General features: G+C 41.6%; 2 protein-coding genes across 2 annotated transcripts; both read right to left on the reverse strand.

The window, feature by feature from the left end:
• Positions 1 to 401: 401 nt before the first annotated feature.
• LOC121772505 (receptor kinase-like protein Xa21) lies at positions 402 to 1126 on the reverse strand. Its single transcript, XM_042169637.1, has 2 exons — positions 610 to 1126; positions 402 to 523 (listed from the first exon to the last, which is right to left on the reverse strand). The coding sequence occupies exons 1-2, from the start codon at positions 1124 to 1126 to the stop codon at positions 402 to 404; spliced, it is 639 nt and encodes a 212-aa protein (XP_042025571.1).
• A 698-nt stretch (positions 1127 to 1824) lies between these two features.
• On the reverse strand, positions 1825 to 2409 carry LOC121772514 (probable LRR receptor-like serine/threonine-protein kinase At3g47570). The gene has a single exon (XM_042169646.1). It carries the CDS (start codon positions 2407 to 2409, stop codon positions 1825 to 1827), a length of 585 nt encoding a protein of 194 aa, XP_042025580.1.
• Between the last annotated feature and the right edge of the window lie 21107 nt (positions 2410 to 23516).

Consider the following 23516-nt stretch of genomic DNA (forward strand, 5'->3'; position numbering starts at 1 on the left):
AAAGAAAATGACTAAGTATTATGCATGTCTCTATTTATGTGTGAACACATCTCTTTGGTCCAATCGGTAAGACATCATGAAGATTCAAATTGGTAATGTACACTTCTCCACAATGTAGCCAAGGTCAAAGAAAAATGAGTATATATAAATTTTCAAATTGGATTATAATGGTAATGGCATGTTGTCTACCCCTTTGGGTTTGGCCTGCCACCACTTCGGCTTTTATTTTTTGCAAATTGCCTACCACTTGACTCATATCCATTCTTTCATTTGGTAAAATAGCTAAACATTTCATCCCCAATTCAAAAACAGATGTTACACATTCCTTTTCTACAACGAAATGGCCAACACTTGATCGATTGTATCCGCTTCTATTGCTTCACTCACCCATCCTTTCAAACTCATTTCCCCATCAAACATATCATCCGTAGGCTTCTTTCTTGTAAACATCTCCAATAATAATATTCCAAAACTGTATAGTATACATCAGCACTCGTCGATACTTTCCCTTCTGATCCATACTCTAATTCAGTATCAAATAACCAAATCAAATGAGAATGCATTATAGAGTGAAGAAAATAAAAATGTTCAAAAAAGTCTAACCATTACCTGGTGCTGCATAACCAATAGTATCCAAGGTTTTAGTTTGAACCATAGCCTCCCCTTCCTCAAAAAGCTTCGAAATATCAAAATCAGCAACACGAGCAGCCATGTTCTCATCGAGCAACACATTGCTTGGCTTTATATTGCAATGCACAACTGGGAATGTATAGCCATGATGAAGATACTCCAGAGCTAACGCAACATCTATCGAGATATTCAACAACAGTAGAATATCTACAAAATAGTTGTCCGAGTATAACCATTTCTCTAAGCTTCCATTCGGCATGAATTCAAGAATCAACCCTTTGAATTCCATGTTGGTACAACAACCAATTACTCGAAATAAGTTTCTGTGTCGAATATTGCTCAATATTCTACTTTCAACTTCGAAGCTCTTGCTACCGCCTTTTAACTCTAAATTGAACACCTTCACAGCAATACTCAGTCCATCTTTAAGCACCCCTCTAAATACAGAACCAAAGCTTCCTCTCCCAAGCATATTCGCCTCGCTAAAGGAATCCATTGCTTGTGAGAGTTCAATGTATGAGATTTTTCTCCAAGGATTACCTAATGAAGTATCCACTGGAATTGTTACTTTGAAATGCTTCCATCGTCTTATGAGTAACACTACAATTACCACTACGACGATAGCTGAAACTAGAGGAGGCAAAATGTACTTCATTAGTCGAGCAACACTCTTCGATTTTGATCCTTCTTCAACTTCTACACAAGGCGGCACTTCAAATCTTGCTGCTCCTCAAAGAGCAGAGTTGTGAACAAACGATAGAGGAGTAAAGTTAGCAAAATGGTTCGTGTTCGGAATTTCCCCTTCCAATTTGTTGTAAGACACGTTGAAATGCTCCAAGAATCTGAGATCTTGTAAAGATTTGGGTATCAATCCAGAAAAAAACTGTAATTAGATAAATCCAGTGTTGTCAAGCCTTTCATATTTCCCAATGATTGAGGAATGGATCCTCCAAAGTTAGGGTGCTAATGATTGGCAGCCATCAATCGAGCTGGGAATATCACCGGGAAAGTAGATTTAAGGACAAATCCATTTGGTTGATCACCTTCAGATTTCCGATTTGAGGTGACATCTGACCGCTCAAATAGTTCGAGGACAAGTTGAGATCAAGTAGGTCTTTGAGATCCCAGAAATTGGAAGGTATGGTGAAATTCAACTTGTTTGATCCAAAATCAATCTTTCTTAGCGGTTGCATTTCACCCAAGCATTCCGGTATTGGACCTTTCAGCTGGTTGTTGCTCTGCCAAACTACTCATCATGCAAAGATCAATTGGGATAGATCCTTGCAATTGATTGTGAGCAAGGAATAATCCCCCGAGTTTCTTCAAATTTCCTATTGTTGAAGGAATTGATCCATTCAACTGATTGTCTCTTAAGTTTAAGGCTGTCAAATTGATCAAGTTTCCGATCTGGGAAGGAATGGAACCTCTAATACCAGTTCCATACGCACGGAAAAGCTCAAGAGATTGTGACAAATTCCCAATGGAATTAGGAAGAACACCTCTTAATGGATTGTTTGATATATCAATAATGTTGAGATATGGAGAATTGGTGAGTGAAGTGAGAAACTGCATATCATGAGTAGAGCTCTTAATGGATTGTTTGTCACTGAGGACAAACATGGATAGGAGGTTTAGGTTAGCGAAAGTGGGGATGGGGGCGGAGAATGAGTTTGATTGCAAGATTAAGACTTGGAAGAGAGAAGCGTTGTTGATAGAGGTAGGGATGGGGCCGGTGAGGCGGTTGTTTTGTAGAGATTGGGAAGTGTAAGCCCCACCCATGTCAGAAGGAAGAGTGCCGATGACATGAAAGGCTTAGCAATTGCAAGGTTGACATTTTGAAGATGGCGGGTGGGATATAAGGAATTCTTGAACGCACGGATTATTGTTAGAGATGTCAAACTCGAAAGCTCTTTTCGTAATTCGCCTGCCATGCATAAATGGAAACTATTAAAGTTTTATCAAAATTTTTATTTTATTTTTTTTGTGAAGAATTTATATACTGTATTTTGAATTAACCAAAAATGTCACATCGAAATAATTTAAGAAAAACTATTTATGAAAATGTAAACGCGGAGAGTAATTGAGCTACAAAAGAATGTGGAGTGTCACTATTAATGACAAAAAAGATGATCCGGTGAAGCCCATGGTTGACTACTTTTATGTCTCCATACTGAAAAGTGACGAATACTTGATTGCCAATTTGTTAACTAAATAAAATGCATTGCATATTTCAATTAGATTAATTATTAACTACTTTTATGCTTTGACAGTTGACACTGAGATGTGGCTATTAGTATTTCAAAAATAGTATTCTTTCCGTCCCAAATTACTTGAGTTTTATTCTATTTTGGATTGTATCAAGTTATTTGAATAATTTCTTTTGTTAAAAACAAAACATGTAATCTTACCTAATTTATTCTTTCTTTTACTTTACTCTTTCTTACTGTATTCTCTTATCTATTTTATTTTATCTTTATTTAACTCACTAAACACTAATTTCTTAAACTCCGCGTAAAAAAGAAACGCCTCAAGCAACGTGAAATAGAGAGAAAAATGCATTGGATATTTCAATTTAGATAGTACATACCTGTCAAACAATTATTTTCAAGGTTTAGCACCGTCAGAGAAGAGAGATTCCCAACTTGCTTTGGTATTCTGCCAAAAATAGAGCAAATTACCGAATCATATGGATTTACATTTAAAACTTAATCAAGTGATAAAAAAGTTAGACGGTCTAATATTTTAAAGATTTTGACTATTTTATTCCATATTCTTCTTAGAGAAAAAATATTATCAACATCAATAATTACATAATTAAAATTAATTAGCATGGTCAAAATATATGTCACGACCACAACTCCCTAGTACCAGTGAGCATAGCTATTTCGCAACTAAAATAATCTCATATATCATGAACTCATCATAAAAGAAATAATTAACTCGAGGGAATAGTCTCGAAGGCGAATGAGTACAAAGTCAAGTCATAATCAGAGTATCGAAACCAAATTCATAGTTTTCTAATGACAACATTTAAATGCAGCGGAAGGTTCCAAGACAAAATAGTATGTATGAAGACATACTACTTTGAGCTACCTAACTACTTATTAACGGCCTCTTCCCAACACCTTCGTCGCCTCAATCACGTTCAAGCTGCACGTTAGAAAAGAAACATGCAGGGCTGAGTACTTGATATACTCAGTGAGCACAGTGCCAAAAACAGTTCTATTTAATTTGTCAGCCATAGTTGAGTGAACACAGGGTTTTATTTAAAAAGGCCCGAGTCACTAAATTCCATTCATTTCGTAAAATTGATTGCGCAATCACATAAACATAGATATCATATCTGAAGTATGTGAACCGAGAATGCGGCCACATTCCACGACGGTCACTGGACCGGCCAACTCGAAAGCTAGCACACGGTCCCCATATGTGTACACTAGTCCGAGTAGGGTTTGCGGCCATACTGGGACCCGAATTCGATTTAACATGATTGGCATAGCCAAGCAGATAGGTAATCGTAAAATCAAAGCATGACATGACAAACCTATTTAGAAAATATTCACATCTTCATATTAAAATCACGTTTAAGAAAGAATGCTCACCTGATATGCTTATTCATCAATTTAATTACTCGTGTTGGCCTCGCTCTGCCCTTAGGCAAAATTTCCTTTGAAAAATAAATAGCGTAGCACGCTAATTAGTACTTGAACTATTTCTCCTTAGAAAGAATGCGTGCACCCTATGACATAGCGCCTATATCTTTATCCTTGTCTCATAGGATCTCTAGTCCTTTCTCGGGCTTCACTAAGTTGTAGGATTTATTTATCCACTTTAACTAAATCCAGAGAAATTCTATTATCTTTAAAATAAATACTTGGGTACCTACTTAATAAATTATGGATTCTTGGAAAATCCCCTTCTAAATCTTTTCTTTGAATTCTTCTTAAGGCCGCCGAAGATTCTCAAGAATTTTCCCATTCGAAAATGAAACTATTTACTCGCGACTTTATTTAGTTAAGTTCCCAATACTCAACTTTTAATAATTTCCATTCGCAAACCATTTTGTCTTAATTTACTTAAGAAGTCCAAGTCTCAATTAAATTAATTGACTCAGACCAACTCAATAAATTCTGGCCCAATTATAATACTACTACAGTTCTTAGGCCTAAATTTTCAGCCCACCTTCTTAACCTGGCCCAACACATTTTGAGGTCACATTACCAAAAAATCATCAAATCCTGCCCATTCCTTGACTTAATTAACTATAGCCCATACTTTAAAAAAAAGTGGCCCAATTAAAATCCAAAGTGGAGAGCTCCGCCACCCTTTTTCCTCCATCGGTAAATCACTCTCTCTTCTTCTTCTTTTATTTTTCTCAAATATCTAATTGCAAATGAAGAAACATTGGCGCCTCTCTTCTTCTTCTCCCTCACGCCTCTCTTTCTTCGGCGAATTCGTGCCGCCCTGTCGAATCGCCGGAGCTCCGCCGGGCCTTCTCTCTCCCTTGGCGACTCCGTAACCATCCTCCGATCTCTGTCGGATCAGAGGCGGTCGAATCCTGCGCCGCCTCAGCTGCTTCCGTCTCCTCTCCCTCGCGGCGGCAGGTTCCTCCTCGGCGGCATCGCTGCCTCCGTTGAGCTGGCGTCCAGTGGCTGTCCTTGCCGTTGTCGCTGCTCCCTGCTGCTCGCCTCCTCCGCAAGGTCGAGCCCCTCGTCGAACAGCTTCTAGCACTAAGCTAAGTTCTCTATTTCTTTGTTATAAATTCCAACATGAGCTCTCTTCATTTGGGCAGTAGCTATTACTTGGTGTTGGGAGTCTAATTGAGTTTGATGAAGGGGCCTTGTAGGGATCAGACGAATTCCGGATTCACTATTTACCGAGACCTCTTTGGTCTTGTTACAAGATGGCTCAGTCAAACCATCAACCAAGCGACTGATATGTACAAAAGATCTAGCTATTACAGTCAAGATACACAATAGCTATTACAGACTAAGTCCTTGTGCTTAATCAATTCAAGACAAGCATCAATAACCCTGCACACTCAACAAAACCTTGTTAGTATCACAAGGTAATAGATCCAAACGGATCTGGTACAATAAAGGCAGGATGCCGAACGAAATCACAAAGAAAACAACAATCAACGGCTCAGCCACCCGCCGATGATACAAGCCTATTCTCCAGAACACAGATCCAAAGGAGCACAGCTGAATCTGCCGGTGATTGACCTCACATTCCAGATTCTAAGCCTAACAGACTCCTACACCTCAGATCTACACCGTTCGAGAACAACCTCGCACAGAAACACTCCAAACAGAAACCCTAGTTCCCACCCAACTCCAGCAACCGAAATAGTTGCTTCCTCTATTACTGTAGCAAGATCTGAAGCACTTTCAACCGTGCAAGATCACACAGAATCACCAGAGAATCGTCGGAGAAGAAGGGAAGAAGAAGAAGAGTCGAAGAACTCTGAGAGAGAGAGAGATATCCGAAGAAAGAGAGTGTAGAGTATTGAATGAGATAGAGAATCAGGAGACTCACACACATAACAAGCACACCCTACAATCCGACGGCTGAGAGCCATGATCCGAGTGGGAGAACACGTGGCTGTATCTGGAGTGGAAGTCATGAGTCTTGGGCCATGCCCAAATCAGCAATGCATGGGCCAGAGACTAAAACCAGCCCAAATGAGAGTCCACCAAATATTCAACATGCTCCACCTTGGACTTCATTATGGGAAACCAGCTTGCACCACACGGCTAAGGTGTAAATTCATCACAGCCTACATGGTAGCCCCCTCAGCCCCAAAGAACAAAGTTCACTGACATTTTTGGGAACCACCAAGTTGCCTCTAGACACCAGAGGGTTGAAGACCCATTAGTCTAAGAGGACTTGTTGCCTCAAGTCACCCATCACCCTTACCACAGTGGATTAGGTAACTGAGGTCTTTTTTCCCCCGGGACATGCAATTTAACCAAAATCAAAATGCAAAAACTTAATACAGAAAATTAACTTTTCAAGAGGTAAGCCTTTAGTACCCATGTCAGCTGGGTTCTTATCTGTGTGCACTTTAGAAAGAAAAACTTCACCTTTTTCTACAATATCCCTAATGTAATGAAATCTTACATCAATGTGCTTAGTTCTATCATGGAAAACAGGATTTTTACACAGTTGTATAGCAGATTGAGAATCAGAAAACACAACAGGAGGAGTTTTCACAAAATTCAGTTCAGAAAGTACTCCCTTTAGCCACACAGCTTCTTTCATGGCTTCAGTGATAGTTATGTATTCAGACTCAGTAGTAGACAGAGCCACTATATGCTGCAGTTGTGATTTCCAGCTAATACAAGACCTACACACAGTAAAAACATAGGAAGTGGTGGACTTCCTCTTATCCCTGTCATTAGCATAATTAGAATCAACATATCCAGCAAGTTTAACACCTTCTTCACACTTAGAATAGCACAGACCATACTTTGCAGTATGCTTCAAGTATCTCAACAACCATTTCAAAGCTTCCCAATGCACAGGACCAGGATTAGACATATATCTACTCAAGCATGAAACATCATAAGCAATATCAGGTCTAGTACTGACCATTAAGTACATAACAGATCCAATAGCATTAGCATAGGGAACTTTCTTCATGGAATTGATTTCAAGATCAGTTTGAGGGCAAAGGTCTTTACTCAACACAAAATGAGCAGCTAAGGGCACAGAAGCAGGCTTAGCATCATACATGTTAAATTTTTTCAGAATTTTGTACACATAGGGTTCTTGATGCAAAACAAGAGTATAATTCTTTCTATCCCTGAAAATATTAATTCCCAGAATTTTCTGAGCATCCCCTAAGTCTTTCATGTCAAAATTCTTGCTCAAAGCAGCTTGCACAGCACTTATGGTTTTCAAACAAGGACCCATGATCAGCATGTCATCAACATACAACAATAGAAACACAGGAACAGTACCAAGGTTCTTCACATACAAGCAAGCATCAAAAGTACTTCTCACAAAGCCCAAATTGTGCATACAAGTATTAAACTTAATGTTCCACTGCCTAGGAGACTGTTTTAGACCATATAGAGCCTTTTTCAGCAAACACACATGATTAGGAAACTTTGGATCTACAAAACCTTCAGGCTGTCTCATGTATATGGGTTTATCAAGATCACCATGCAAGAAGGCAGTTTTAACATCCATTTGCTTTAATTCCCAATCAAAATGAGCACACAATGAAAGCATTAACCTCACAGTAGTAAACTTAACAACATGAGCAAATATTTCAGTATAATCTACCCCCTCTTGTTGAGTAAATCCTTTAACCACCAATCTGGCCTTATACCTCAGCCCCTCCACCTCATTCTTTAGCTTATACAACCATCTACAGTCAACAACAGAGGCACCAAGAGGCAGAGGTACAAGGATCCAGGTCAGATTTACTTTCAAAGAATTCATTTCCTCAATCATTGCATGATGCCACTTATCCCAAAACTTAGACTTTGTAGCCTGCTTATAGGTTTGAGGCTCATCCCCATCAGATTCATGTACATTGAAAGCCAAGTTTATTAGAGCAATCAATCCTACATACCTAACAGGTTTATTCACATTCACCCTTCTGGATCTATCCCTAGCTAGCACATAATTGTTCAAAGTAGAGGCATCAATAGCATTTTGGATTCCAGAAGGACTGTTCAACAAGTTCTGAGCAGGCACAACAGCATTCCCCCTATTAGGACTAGCATGCATATCATCATGAGGTAAAGCCACATTATTAACATCATTATCAGGTAAATTTCCCTCAAGGGGTGTTTCACTAGGAGTAGAAACTGGTATAGAGTTCCAAAATGGTGGCTCCACCTCACTTGAAGCATCCACTGGATGCTCCACAACAGTGGGTATATCTGTGGACTCCACCTCACTAGGAGGGTCACTGTCCACTTTCTCTAGAGCTGAGCTATCAGTCATTCTCAGACATGGGAATTCATTTTCATTAAAGATTACATCCCTGCTGATTATGACTTTAAAACCAGGCTCATCTCTAAGCCAGATCCTATATCCTTTAACACCCTCAGGATAACCCAAGAAAACACCCTTCCTAGACCTAGGTTCAAGCTTGTCAGTTTTAGTATGCACAAAAGCAGAGCAGCCAAACACCCTTAGGTGAGAAAGATTCAAGGATTTTCCAGTAAAAACACATTCAGGGCACTGCCCCAATAAAGGAACAGAGGGAGATCTATTTATCAGATAAGTAGCAGTCAATAAAGCTTCACCCCAAAACTTCTTTGATAAACCAGATTTTGAAAGCATGCATCTAACTTTTTCAAGTAAAGTCCTATTCATTCTCTCAGCAACTCCATTTTGTTGAGGAGAATATGGGACAGTTTTATGCCTTTTAATACCATGCCCAGCACATAAGTCATCCATTTGTTGATTACAAAATTCAAGACCATTGTCAGTTCTGATTCCTTTAATTTTCTTTCCAGTTTGGTTTTCAATCAATGTTTTCCAAGTAGTAAATTTTCCAAACACATCAGATTTATGTTTCATCAGAAAACACCACACTTTTCTTGAGAAATCATCAATAACAGAGAGAAAATAGACAGAACCAGAGTGAGATGACACAGGAGCAGGTCCCCAAACATCCATATGCAGATATTCAAGCACATTCTTACTCACATTAGTAGGAACAGGTGTAGGAAAGGTCACTTTATGTTGTTTACCAAGCACACAAGTATCACAGAAAGGTAATTCACCACAGACATCAGAATCAGATAGAATGTCATGTTTTTTCAGAATATTCATACCCTTCTCACTCATGTGACCTAGCCTATTATGCCAAAGCAAAATTTTGTCAGACTTTACAACATTAGCAGATGCTTTTTCACAAGTAAGAGGCACAACATTGCAGACATACAAACCACACCTTTTTTGAGCTTTAAATAAGCACATAGAACCTTTACAGATTTTCATACAGCCATCCCCCCACTTCCCACTCAGACCAGAACCTTCAAGAGCATTACATGACATCAAGTTATAACACAGATCTGGAACATATCTAACACCCTTCAAATTAAGCACATAGCCATTACTAAATTTTAAACACATTGTGCCAATACCAAGAATTTCACATTTCTTGTCATCAGCCATTGACACATAAGTGCTAGAAACAGGCTTCATGTCAGAAAACACCTCCTTGAAGGGACTTACATGGAAAGTACAACCAGAATCACATAACCAGTCATTTGAAGTATAAGGACACATAGGGGAAGCATTGATATTCAACAAATCATGCACCATAAACACAGATTCATTGTCAGTTGTTTCATACTTAACCATACTGGCAATGTTTTCAATCTGAGAGCTGTTATTATTATGGTGATGAGGCTTATTCTTCTTAGGCTTGGTACATTCCTTTTTATAATGTCCAGTTTCTCCACAATTGTAACATTTTCTGAAGGATTTAGGGTCCCTACTACTGGATCTGGACCTAAATTTCTTCCTTGAGTTGGATCTGTTATTAGAACCACCATTTGATTCATATCCCCCTCTTGAATTAGACCTACCCCTAACATTAAACACTTTATTGGCAGTAGATTTGTCAGAACCCCTTTCCCTCAGATCAAGTTCCTTAGATTTAAGGGAGCTAATTATTAAATCAAGAGGAGCAGAGTCTCTGCCATATTTAATGGCAGCCTTTACATCACTATAGGAATCAGGTATGGCATTCATTAGGGCAATACTTGTATATTCATCAATTGTTTTATCACCTGATCTCTTAATATCTTGCACAAGTTTCTGAAATCTATCCACATTATCATCTATATCCTTAGACAAATCAAGTTTGAATTTAAACAGCTTTTCAAGCAAATACATTCTTGAGGACATAGAAGTTTCTGTAAACAGAGTATCAAGGAGTTTCCACATTTCAGAGGCAGATTCAACATTATCAACTTTCCTAATCACAGAGTCAGATAAATTGAGAATAATAGTGGCTCTAGCCAACTCATTCATTTCATCTTGCTTTTCAGGAGAAACATCATCAGACAAAGTACCATCAATAGACTTGAAAACCTTTTGTTGAATCAAAATACACTTCAATTTTTGTTTCCAAATCATAAAGTCATTTTTTCCATTAAATGGAACCAAACCAATGGGCTGAGACATTTTGGACACCAATTCAGCCAAAACACAGTGAGCAAGGTAAGAACACACAACTCTGCACACAATAGGGAAAAGAGACATGCAGGCTAGGGCCTAACACAGATTTTCACAGAAGGAGCACAAAAGAACACGAAGTCAAGTACCCAGAGGGCAGTAACAGCTATCTGAACAGAAAATTTTCTCAAGAACAAAAAGAAACACACCATACACACAGGTCAAGCCCAAATCCCTGACTGTCACGAGCAGCACTGGCTAAGGCTATCCCAGATCGCAAGCACTCACTCTTGGAGGGCGCAGGGGGTCACTTAGGCAGTATATGTGCTTAGTGGCCAGGTAATAAGGGGTCAGAGAGACAGAAAAAAACAACAATCAAACACGGAAGCAGGTAAACACAGAGAAAACAACACAGATAAGCCTAAAACCTTGCCAAGGTTTACTACCAGCAGCAAAAGCCCAAACCTAGGGTGGCTTTAAACAGGAAAAACAAGAAAACAGAGAGAGTCACAGCCAATTTACCAGAGCAAACCCCCTACTCGAGGGAGGGTTCCACTTGCCCACCTCTTTAATGCGACTCGGCGTGCCGTAATCGTCCCCCCGTGGCTCTGATACCACTGTAGGGATCAGACGAATTCCGGATTCACTATTTACCGAGATCTCTTTGGTCTTGTTACAAGATGGCTCAGTCAAACCATCAACCAAGCGACTGATATGTACAAAAGATCTAGCTATTACAGTCAAGATACACAATAGCTATTACAGACTAAGTCCTTGTGCTTAATCAATTCAAGACAAGCATCAATAACCCTGCACACTCAACAAAACCTTGTTAGTATCACAAGGTAATAGATCCAAACGGATCTGGTACAATAAAGGCAGAATACCGAACGAAATCACAAAGAAAACAACAATCAACGGCCCAGCCACCCGCCGATGATACAAGCCTATTCTCCAGAACACAGATCCAAAGGAGCACAACTGAATCTGCCGGTGATTGACCTCACACTCCAGACTCTAAGCCTAACAGACTCCTACACCTCAGATCTACACCGTTCGAGAACAACCTCGCACAGAAACACTCCAAACAGAAACCCTAGTTCCCACCCAACTCCAGCAACCGAAATAGTTGCTTCCTCTATTACTGTAGCAAGATCTGAAGCACTTTCAACCGTGCAAGATCACACAGAATCACCAGAGAATCGTCGGAGAAGAAGGGAAGAAGAAGAAGAGTCGAAGAACTCTGAGAGAGAGAGAGATATCCGAAGAGAGAGAGTGTAGAGTATTGAATGAGATAGAGAATCAGGAGACTCACACACATAACAAGCACACCCTACAATCCGACGGCTGAGAGCCATGATCCGAGTGGGAGAACACGTGGCTGTATCTGGAGTGGAAGTCATGAGTCTTGGGCCAGGCCCAAATCAGCAATGCATGGGCCAGAGACTAAAACCAGCCCAAATGATAGTCCACCAAATATTCAACAGGCCTATCTTTGAGTCCTAATTCTCGACACTTCTTTGCAATTGTCATCTTCAAAGCATTTGTGATTTGCTTAAGTTACTGAGGCTAGCTATTTTGTTTTGTTGTGGTGAACCTTTGGTGCACCTCTTGATATTGAATTAGCTAAGGTAGCTTATGATCCATTTGTCTCTTATTTTGTGAGGTGAGGTTCCTAAGAGCATCCACTATACGTCGCGCCGGCGTCCCGCGATCCGTCCCGGAGAGACGGGTCCGTCGCGCGACGCGTTGCAGCTCGCCGTCCCGTCCCGCGTCCCGTGTCGCAGAGACAAGCGACGGGCCATCTCGCCACGCGCCTAGACGACGTGGCGCGACCCGGCGTCGTGCGTGACGCCCACTCGCCGGCCCGCGAGTGGGCGTCGTCACGCTGACGCAATAAATCAATTTTTTTTAAAAAAATTGAATTTTAAAAAAAATACTTTTTATTTATAAAAATTGTTTTTATATTTAAAAACAACTTTTACAAATAAATAAATAAAACAATAAATTCGTAATAGCCCACATATATTTGATGGGCTTGCGAATTTATTAAACTATTCTTGGTTGCTTCTCTTTTATAGAGACAACCTTGAATGTTTTATGTTCCACTTTCGATGTGGGACAAAGTCATTCTTGGTTGCTTCTCTTTTATAGAGACAACCTTAAATGTTTTATGTTCCACTTTCGATGTGGGACAAAGTCAATCATGGTTGCTTCTCTTTTATAGAGACAACCTTGAATGTTTTATGTTCCACTTTCGATGTGGGACAATGTCATTCTTGGTTTCTTCTCTTTTATAGAGACAACCTTGAATGTTTTACATTTAACTTTCGATGTGGGACAAAGTCATTCTTGGTTGCTTCTATTTTATAGAGACAATCTTGAATGTTTTATGTTTCACTTTCGATGTGAGACAAAGTCATTCATGGTTGCTTCTCTTTTATAGAGACAACCTTGAATGTTTTATGTTCCACTTTTGATGTGGGACAATGTCATTCTTGGTTTCTTCTCTTTTATAGAGACAACCTTGAATGTTTTACGTTTCACTTTCGATGTGGGACAAAGTCATTCTTGGTTGCTTATCTTTTATAGAGACAACCTTGAATGTTTTATGTTTCACTTTCGATGTGGGACAAAGTCATTCTTGGTTGCTTCTCTTTTATAGAGACAACCTTGAATGTTTTATGTTCCACTTTCGATGTGGGACAAAGTCATTCATGGTTGCTTCTCTTTTATAAAGACAACCTTGAATGTTTTATGTTTCACTTTCGATGTGGGATAAAATCATTCTTGGTTGTTCTTCTTTTATAGAGACATCCTTGAATGTTTTATGTTTCACTTTTGATGTGTGACAAAATCATTCTTGGTTGTTTCTCTTTTATAGAGACATCCAAGAATGATTTTGTCCCACATCGAAAGTGAAACATAAAACATTCAAGGATGTCCATATAAAATTATATTTTAAATTATGTCATTTTTATTTTTTTAAGATTTTAATTATGTTTTTTTTTAAATTTTAAGTTGTATTTTTATTTTATGCTGTAATGTTATTTTAATTTAATGAAGTGTGTTTGTTTTAATTGAATTGTGTTGGAAAAAAAATAAAAAATGAAATTGAATGAATAGTAATTTAAGGGACAGAATAAGGGACGGTTAAGGGACGGAGCGTTGCAGGTTCCGTCCCTTAGTTAAAGGATGGAGGAATAAAGTACAGTGGGGCCCTCAAATAGTAGTTTAAGGGACGGTGGAGGGACATCGTAGTGGATGCTCTAAAGCTCTAAGTCTTGAGCCTTAAACATGATGTTCTATACTTGCTACTGTTTTGAGGTTTCTATAGCCATGATTTTAAGTTCTAGAGCCTAGCATGATGTCTTGAAACAAAAGCAGATGGTGTGCTAGTGTTTTACCTGTTGAAAGCTGCGATTACTTTGGAAATCAGCTCCTAAAACCTCAGCTCCCTCACTCTCAAACTTGTTATGTTGCTGGGAAAATCTTAAGGTGTGTGGGAGGAGGAAAGGTCTGATGCATAAGGGGGATCTTTATAGGCAATTTGGTGTACTTGGTGTCATTAAAATGGGCTGATTTTCTTTTGTCTTTAGGTCATAGCATATCTCCTTTTGCACTTGTACCTCCTTACTTTTAATTAAAGAAATTTGGTGTACTTCTTGATTTATGGTAATTGTTTTGTGGTGGCAGATGGTATCAGGTTGTACCGGAGTTCATGGGCGGACCCATGTGTATTGGGGTGGGGCTTAAGCCCTCAATGAATATTGATGGAGTACGTACTAAACAAGCCCAACAGCAGTAAAGCCCATCAGCCTAAAGCCCAAGAAAGAGTATCAGTTCGGCGTTACCAAAGAGTTCGGCCCCAGCCTATAGCTCGGTAAAAGCCGACCAATCAAGCTCTACAAAGCTGCTCGGCAATAGTTCAGCAGTTCGGTCTCAGCATCGGCAAAAGCTGCTCGGCAATACCGAACTGGGAGCCACGACCTCCACTACACGATCTATCTAGTGGTGGACCCATGCAGGCTCTCATGACCTCCACGACATCCACGACATAATTACTGATGATGTAAGCCACTGCCTAGTTAGTGGCCATGCAGGATCTCATGACCTCCATGACCTCCACGACTTAGGGTGGTGATGCAAGCCACGATCTCAGTTCAATATATAAATAGAACTTAGATCTGATAGACCAGAATTAAGCTCTCTAGAGATAAAAAGATCATATAGCAAGTCTGTATTGTAAGCTGTAAAAAACAGATCAAGCAATACAACTCTGCCCTCTTTTCTTCCCGTGGACGTAGATTTACCTCAGTAAATCGAACCACGTAAATCTCTGTGTCGTGATCTGTATTTTCCTGCATTCATCAACATCAGAAATTCGCGGATTCATCACTGGCGCCGTCTGTGGGAAACCAGAGAACCAAATCTGTGATAAAGCGAATTTTTGATCCTTTTTCCACCACTAAAAAAAAAAAAAAATGCATACCAGATCACATAACACCCGTGCCTCCGTCCGTGATAACCATGAGGAAGCTAATCCAGCAGCCCATAGGCCTGGAAAGCAGCCTCGTGAGAAATCTGTCTCCAGTTCTCACGAAGAAGGAACAAGCCACTCCAGGAGAGATCGCACCGAGTCTTCCCAGCAGCCCGATTTAAATGAAGCTGTCAAGCTGTTCTTGGCCGAGAAGCAGGAGGAGTTCTTAACCTTCCTGCAGAAGAGCCAACAGCCGGAGAAGACAACGGCGGATTCTCCCTCCTCATCCAGACATGAAAGTCACTACCGCAGTAGTGACGTGTCTTCCAGGAGAAAGAATCCTCAACCCCGACATGTTCCTGTTCCTCCTCGGTACCGGAACCACAGGAGAACTCCATCTCCTCCGTACCGAAGAGATGTCGGGTTCGCCATGTACGGAGCATTAAAGACTCCGTTCTCGGACGATATCACCCGAACTCCTTTGCCGCGGAACTACCGGACACCGTCAATGACTTATGACGGGCTAGTGGATCCTCATGATTTCTTGGGATGCTATCAATATAATATGGTGAACCAGGGTCTCAATGAGGTCCATATGTGCAAGCTGTTCCCCGAGCTGCTCATCGGGAACGCCAGAAGGTGGTTCGACAGCCTTCCTCAAGGCAGCATTAGATCCTACCGAGATCTAATGGATGCTTTCCATAGGAGGTTCTTTCAGAAAGCGGAAGCCCGAATTACTTCGGCTCAGCTGCTTTCTATACGTCAAGGTCGCGACGAAAAGATCAGCGACTTCCTGACGAGATTCCATAAGGAATGCCTACAAGTAGATAATCTCAATGATCTACTTGTCATTTCGGCATTCCAAAATGGAATCCTGCCCGGAGCTCTCTACAGAAAGCTCGTGGAGTGCGGTCCGCAAACAGCTCAAGAAATGTGGGACATTGCGGACCAGTTTTCCCGTGCGGATGAGGCAGACCGTCGAAAACGGTCTTTAGACAGCTCATCCCGAGAAGAGAAAAAGAAGCCCGATCAAAGCGGCCAGGTGCTTCCTCGCCGAACTCCTTTTGAAAGAATTCAAAGGGCACCGGTACAAGGCAGATTGGGGCCACGTCTCAATCCTGAGAAGCCGCCCGCTCAGTTCGTACCATTAAACAAGTCAAGAACGGAAATTTTCGAACTACATTCCGATATGTTCGAAAAACCAAAGCGGATGACGAAATCAGCCGCGCGGCGACCTCAGGATCAATATTGCTCCTTCCATCAAGCCCACGGTCACGATACCGAGGAGTGCCGAAATTTGGCTGCAAGTATTGATGTTCTTGTGAAAACAGGAACGTTAAAAAAATACCAAAGCAAGCAGCCGAAAAAGAACAAAAAGCAGAGAGGTGCGAACTGCAATCCTCAGGATCCGAAAAGGCATGAAGATCCCGAAGACGACGACGAGCCGCAATATGATGGAGTAATCCAGACTATTGATGCTCTCCCTGCCGGGAAGACTAAGTCGTCCCTAAAAGCAGAACGCAGAGGTTCCAATCAAGAGGAGCCGACACATAAAAGGCTGAAGAAAGACGAAGTGATTACATTTTCAGATGCCGATCCCGTCCCAGCCATCTCTCCTCACCAAGACGCTATTGTCATTCAAGCCGGAGTGGCAAACAAACTGATCCACAGAGTATTTGTGGATACAGGAGCGTCAGTCAGCGTTCTTTTTAAAGAATGTTTCGATAAAATGGAAGTGGATCCAGCTCGGCTCAGTCCGGCTCCACTTCCTCTGAAAAGTTTCGCTCAGGAGGACACCCGCCCTGAAGGTATTATCAGCCTTCCGATCACGGTGGGAAAAGCACCTACAAGCTCCAATACGATGATCGAGTTCTTTGTGGTGAAAGCTCGGTCCCCGTACAACATCATCCTGGGGAGAGACTGGCTCAACACAGTTCGGGCCGTTTGCTCTACTTATCACCTCACCATCAAGATCCCCACTAAAGGTGGGATAGCGGTCATCCGAGGTGATCAAAAGAGAGCAAAAGAATGTCTGCAGATTGCGCTTAAAAGTGCCGAGCAATCAGTTCGGCACCATCAAGCATAGCAATCACAGCAACCGGAGTCAGAGGCAAGCGAGATGACCGAAGTCACTTCAGAGCCGAACTCAATGACCGTTCAGTTATACGAAGATGATCCATCCAGAACGGTCAAGATCGGCTTCACAGGAACGCCTCTACTCCGGGAAAAGACCATTCAGCTCCTCAAGGAGTACAAAGATGTCTTTGCATGGTCTTCGTTGGACATGACCGGAGTGCCCCCCGAGGTAATCACTCATCGGTTAAATATTGATCCTTCAATCCGGCCGGTAAAACAGAAGCAAAGACTCTTTGCGGCAGAAAGAAGCCAAGTCATCCATGACGAAGTCCGCCAATTACTAAAAGCGGATGTACTATTCGAGGTGAAATATCCTTCTTGGGTGGCCAATCCTGTGATGATCAAGAAAAAAGGAGGAGGATGGCGGATGTGCATAGATTTTACCGATCTAAACAAGCACTGTCCTAAAGATTGCTATCCCCTTCCGAATATAGATAAAAAAGTAGAAGCTTTGATCGGCTTCGAAATTTTCTGTTTTCTTGATTTATACAAAGGATATCACCAAGTGTTGATGGATGAGAGTGACGCTCCGAAAACAGCTTTCATTACCGATTTCGGCATTTTCGCTTATAAAAAGATGCCATTCGGTTTAAAGAATGCCGGAGCCACTTATCAAAGGATGGTAGACAAGCTTTTTCGGCACCTAATCGGAAAACAGGTTGAAGTGTATGTCGACGACATAGTTGTCAAAAGCAAAAGCACTTCGGAGTACGAAGACAACCTCAAATCCACTCTCGACGTGCTCCGAAAAGCCAACCTCAAACTCAACCCCCAAAAATGTACCTTTTTGGTAGATTCGGGAAAATTTCTGGGTTGTTGGGTTTCAAAGGACGGACTCAAGGCAAATCCCTCAAAAGTTCAGGTTATTCAGAACATGGCGATGCCGAAGTCCATACACGATGTGCAAAGACTAACTGGATGTCTAGCCGCATTGAATAGATTCCTTTCCCAAGCAGCCGAAAAGCAACTGCCGTTCTTCAAAGTGTTAAAAAAGGCACCAAAGTTTGAGTGGGGAGCCGAGCAGAAAAAGGCTTTTGACGAGCTCAAAAGTTATTTAGCCGAGCTTCCAATTCTCTCTGCTCCAACAGATGCCGAAGTGATTTTCTTATACTTAGCGGCATCCGATCAAACCATTAGCGCGGTGCTTGTACGAGAAGAAGGCCTAAAGCAGTTTCCCATCTACTTTACAAGCCGAGCATTAAGAGGTCCAGAAACAAGGTATCAACCTCTGGAAAAAATTGCTCTGGCGTTAGTAAATGCAGCAAGGAGACTGCGGCCATACTTCTATGCTCACAAGGTATGCGTCTTAACCGATCTGCCTCTTCGGCAAATTTTGACCAAGCCAGAAGCATCAGGCAGAATCGCCAAATGGGCCATAGAGCTGGGAGAACACTCAATCGAGTACCTACCTCGGAAAGCCATCAAGGGACAAGCCTTGGCAGATTTTCTTGCAGAGGCCAAGTTCGATCAAGCAATCCCTGTCATTGCCGAACAGAAAAATTCTGCCAATGCCGAACTAGCACAGCCCTTGGAATCCGAGGTAGAGCCGCCGGACTGCTGGAGCGGATTCGTAGATGGAGCTTCAAACAAGATGGGAAGTGGAGCTGGTATTTTACTTGTCGCTCCCGACGGACACGAGGTAACCTACTCACTTCGGTTCCTATTCCCCACTACTAATAATGAAGCCGAGTACGAAGCCCTCCTGGCCGGACTCCAGCTAGCGCAAAGTCTATGTATCAAGTCTCTCAAAATCCATTGTGATTCACAAGTCATAGTGAATCACATGTTGGGTACAAGTGAAGCCCGTGATGAGAGGATGAGAAAATATTTAGACAAAGCGCAAAGCATTAGCCGAAGTTTCTCTTATTTTCGGATAATCCGCATTCCCAGAGCAGAAAACAGCCGAGCAGATACTTTAAGTAAGTTAGCTGCATGTCCAAGCTCAAAGATGGAGGAATTGATGCATCGAAGCATTGATGAAGCTGAGGTACATTCAGTAACCAGCTCGCCGAACTGGATGACGCCGATCTTACAGTATCTAGATCAAGGACAACTGCCCGAGGATAAGAGAGAAGCTCGGAAAATCACATGCCGAGCACTTCGGTACGAACTTCGTTGCCGTGGACTACTTTACGAAGTGGGTGGAAGCTGAACCATTAGCTACGATAACGAGCTCGAAGGCATTGGATTTCGTCTGGAAGAACATAGTGTGCCGATTTGGCATACCCCACATCCTCATCTCGGATAACGGGACTCAGTTCACCGACAAGACGTTCAAGAATTGGTGCCAAGAGCTGAATATTCAACAGCGGTTCACTTCGGTCTCTCATCCACAAGCAAACGGACAAACGGAGGTAACAAATCGTATCCTGGTGAAAGGGTTAAAAGCTCGGTTAGAACAAGCCAAAGGACAATGGGTAGAAAATCTCCCTCAAGTCCTATGGTCCTACCGAACTACACCCACAACCTCCAACGGTGAAACTCCGTACAGTCTGGTGTACGGCACTGAAGCCGTGATTCCGGTGGAGATCGGCATACCCAGTCCCCGAACTCTAAATTTCTCAGCAGAAATGAATGACGACGGACTGAGAGCCGAGCTAGATCTTACCGAAGAAAGAAGAGAATTGGCATGCATAAAAGCAGCCAAGTACAAGGAGCAAGTAGCCCGGTATTATAACCAAAGGGTGAAGAAGCTGCAATTTCAAGTGGGAGATCTCGTCTTGAGAAACAACGAAGTAAGCCGAGCAGAAAAGCTGGGCAAGCTCGAACCCACATGGGAAGGTCCGTATCGGGTGTCAGAAGTCCTCGGCAAAGGGTCTTACAAATTGGCTTACATGTCAGGAGAACAGGTACCCCGAACATGGCACATTTCCAACCTCAAGAAGTTCCATTTGTAAGAGACAGTCCGGTCAGTCAGTCTTGAGTCCTGTTCGGTCAATGTGCTTTCTTTGGTTTGCTTGGTCTTTTTGTCTATGTGCGTTTTGTCTATGTGCGTTTTGTCTGTCTATGTGCGTGTCGTCTCTTACAAATGTTGCTGAGGTATCTTGTTCTTCGAAGGCTGATCCCCTTTTTAGAACATATATAAGCTAACGATTGTGAGTCAAAGCTTCTAAAGAGGATACAAGACCACAATTCAGCTTAAACAAGCAGTTCGTCTGAAACGAACTGCAATAAGCCAACGATTGTGAAGTCCAAGCTTCTAAAGAGGATACAAGACCGCAATTCAGCTTAAGAATCAAGCACTTCGTCTGAAACGAACTGCAACGAAAGTCCGATTCTCGCGATAAAACTTGCCTGAATTAGGACAAGGGAAAGTCCGATCCACGCGATAAAAACTCGCCGAATTAGGACAAGGGAAAGTCCGATCCCCAAATTAGGACAACGGAAAGTCCGATCCGAGCGATAAAACTCGCCAAATTAGGACACAAGACGAGTCCGGTCAAAGATGTTTATTTCATCAGACAAGACGAGTCCGGTCAAAGATGTTTATTTCATCAGACCAAAGACGAGTCCGGTCAAAGATGTTTATTTCATCAGACCAAAGACGAGTCCGGTCAAAGATGTTTATTTCATCAGACCAAAGACGAGTCCGGTCAAAGATGTTTATTTCATCAGACCAAAGACGAGTCCGGTCAAAGATGTTTATTTCATCAGACCAAAGACGAGTCCGGTCAAAGATGTTTATTTCATCAGACCAAAGACGAGTCCGGTCAAAGAAGAGTTCACTTCATAAGACCGAGGACAAACATCAACTTACCCCGTACCTTTATCCAGAATGCCGAAGTAATTCACTTCGCTTTTCGGGGGGGGGTAGTGATGGAGTACGTACTAAACAAGCCCAACAGCAGTAAAGCCCATCAGCCTAAAGCCCAAGAAAGAGTATCAGTTCGGCGTTACCAAAGAGTTCGGCCCCAGCCTATAGCTCGGTAAAAGCCGACCAATCAAGCTCTACAAAGCTGCTCGGCAATAGTTCAGCAGTTCGGTCTCAGCATCGGCAAAAGCTGCTCGGCAATACCGAACTGGGAGCCACGACCTCCACTACACGATCTATCTAGTGGTGGACCCATGCAGGCTCTCATGACCTCCACGACATCCACGACATAATTACTGATGATGTAAGCCACTGCCTAGTTAGTGGCCATGCAGGATCTCATGACCTCCATGACCTCCACGACTTAGGGTGGTGATGCAAGCCACGATCTCAGTTCAATATATAAATAGAACTTAGATCTGATAGACCAGAATTAAGCTCTCTAGAGATAAAAAGATCATATAGCAAGTCTGTATTGTAAGCTGTAAAAAACAGATCAAGCAATACAACTCTGCCCTCTTTTCTTCCCGTGGACGTAGATTTACCTCAGTAAATCGAACCACGTAAATCTCTGTGTCGTGATCTGTATTTTCCTGCATTCATCAACATCAGAAATTCGCGGATTCATCAAATATTTTTTTACAGTTTTTTTCTACTAATTATTTTTAAAAATTCTTCAAATTTAGTGTAAATTATTATGTCAGCCCCTATCATTATACAAATTATTTAAATTACTCAAAAATATACTTTAAAACAAAATTTATTAAATCTCAGCCCCTATCATTATATATTTCTGCGTCCGCTCCTGCCGAAGTTGTTGTGAGAAGAGGTGGCAGATTTGATCTTGCCATTTTCTAACTCCCTCTTTAGTAAAGTGTTTTTGTTTTATTTCTCCAAAAGGTTGTTTCCTTTAATTCCTTTTGTTTTTAGGTATTTAATGGTTTTGTTTGCATCTTGCATTGTAGAGATGAAAAGAAAAAGGTTGGGCTGGAAGGCGGGCCTTCCGCTACATGGGCCTGCTGCCCTCGGCCCGACGGGACGATCGGAGACAAGGCCGCGGTGTGGTGTGGTTTGGGCTTGGGGAAAAGAGGCCCAAGGTGTAGATAGTATAGCGTCCCAAAACTCTTTCTTTATATTCCAAAATCAATCGTGACATGGTTATGTAAAATAAATTATAAATTGTGATGATTTAATCTTTCCCAAGGTTTCTTATCTTTCATAGGTATATGTTAATTATGGAGCCTAAAATATCTCCTACCATGTTTAGGATTTGTTTCCTTGAAGTATATTTCCTTGTGATAGATTTATTCCTTAAAAGATATTTCCTTATGGAATATGTTTCCTAGTTTGACTAGAATTAGGGCTCTCTAGTTGCTTATAAATAGAGGTGCTCCCTCATTGTTAAATTATCCTGAAATTATATAGTGAAATCCCTGGCTTGGCATCGCCCCCAGACGTAGATACACATTGTATCGAACTGGGTAAACATTGTGTTCATTCTCTTTCATATTCGTGATTGCCTGTGTTTATTTCCCAACAACTGGTATCAAGAGCCTAGGGTTTAAGAGACAGAAATCACGATGGGGATCGACGAGAAAATTGCTGTAGAGAAGTTCGATGGATCTGATTTCTGATTTTGGAAGATGCAGATTGAGGATTACCTGTACGGTAAAGATCTCTGGAAGCCTTTAAAAACCAAACCCGAAAAGATGGAACATGAGGAGTGGGAGCTGCTGGACAGAAAAGCGATGAGCGCGATTAGGCTATCGTTGTCCAAGGATGTGGCTTATCACACGACTGCAGCAAAGTCGACAAATGAGATGATAAAGATCTTGGAGGACATGTATCAGAAACCATCAACGGCAAACAAGGTACATCTGATTAGACGATTGTTTAATTTTAGAATGCAAGAGGGAAAGCTGGTGCAACAACATCTCAACGAGTTCAACATGATTACTTCGCAACTGAACTCGGTTAATATAAAATTCGATGATGAAATTCGTGCCCTGATTTTGCTATCGTCTCTGCCTGAGAGTTGGGCTGGCACAGTGACAGCAGTTACTGCTGCAGAGACAAAACTAACAGTTGACAGAGTAAGAGATCTGATGATTGGTGAGGAAGTTCGCCGGAGAGAATCAGGATCTTCTACTTCGGGATCAGCACTGAATACAGAACAGAGAGGCAGATCGAAGGGAAAGCAAAATCGTGGAAGATCAAATTCCAGAGGAAGGAGTCAATCCAAGAAGGATTTGGATAAAGTTAAATGCTGGAATTGTGATGAGTTTGGGCATTTTAGAAATCAATGTG

This window comes from Salvia splendens, chromosome 2, assembly GCF_004379255.2.
Source record: "Salvia splendens isolate huo1 chromosome 2, SspV2, whole genome shotgun sequence".
In the NCBI taxonomy this organism is placed as follows: domain Eukaryota; kingdom Viridiplantae; phylum Streptophyta; class Magnoliopsida; order Lamiales; family Lamiaceae; genus Salvia; species Salvia splendens.

Coding starts and splice junctions, on each gene's coding strand:
- LOC121772505 (XM_042169637.1), bottom strand. CDS start 1,126: ATGGATTCCTTTAGCGAGGCGAATATGCTTGGGAGAGGAAGCTTTGGT. Junction 524..609: donor TATTGGTTATGCAGCACCAG/GTAATGGTTAGA, acceptor ATACTGAATTAG/AGTATGGATCAGAAGGGAAA.
- LOC121772514 (XM_042169646.1), bottom strand. CDS start 2,409: ATGGGTGGGGCTTACACTTCCCAATCTCTACAAAACAACCGCCTCACC.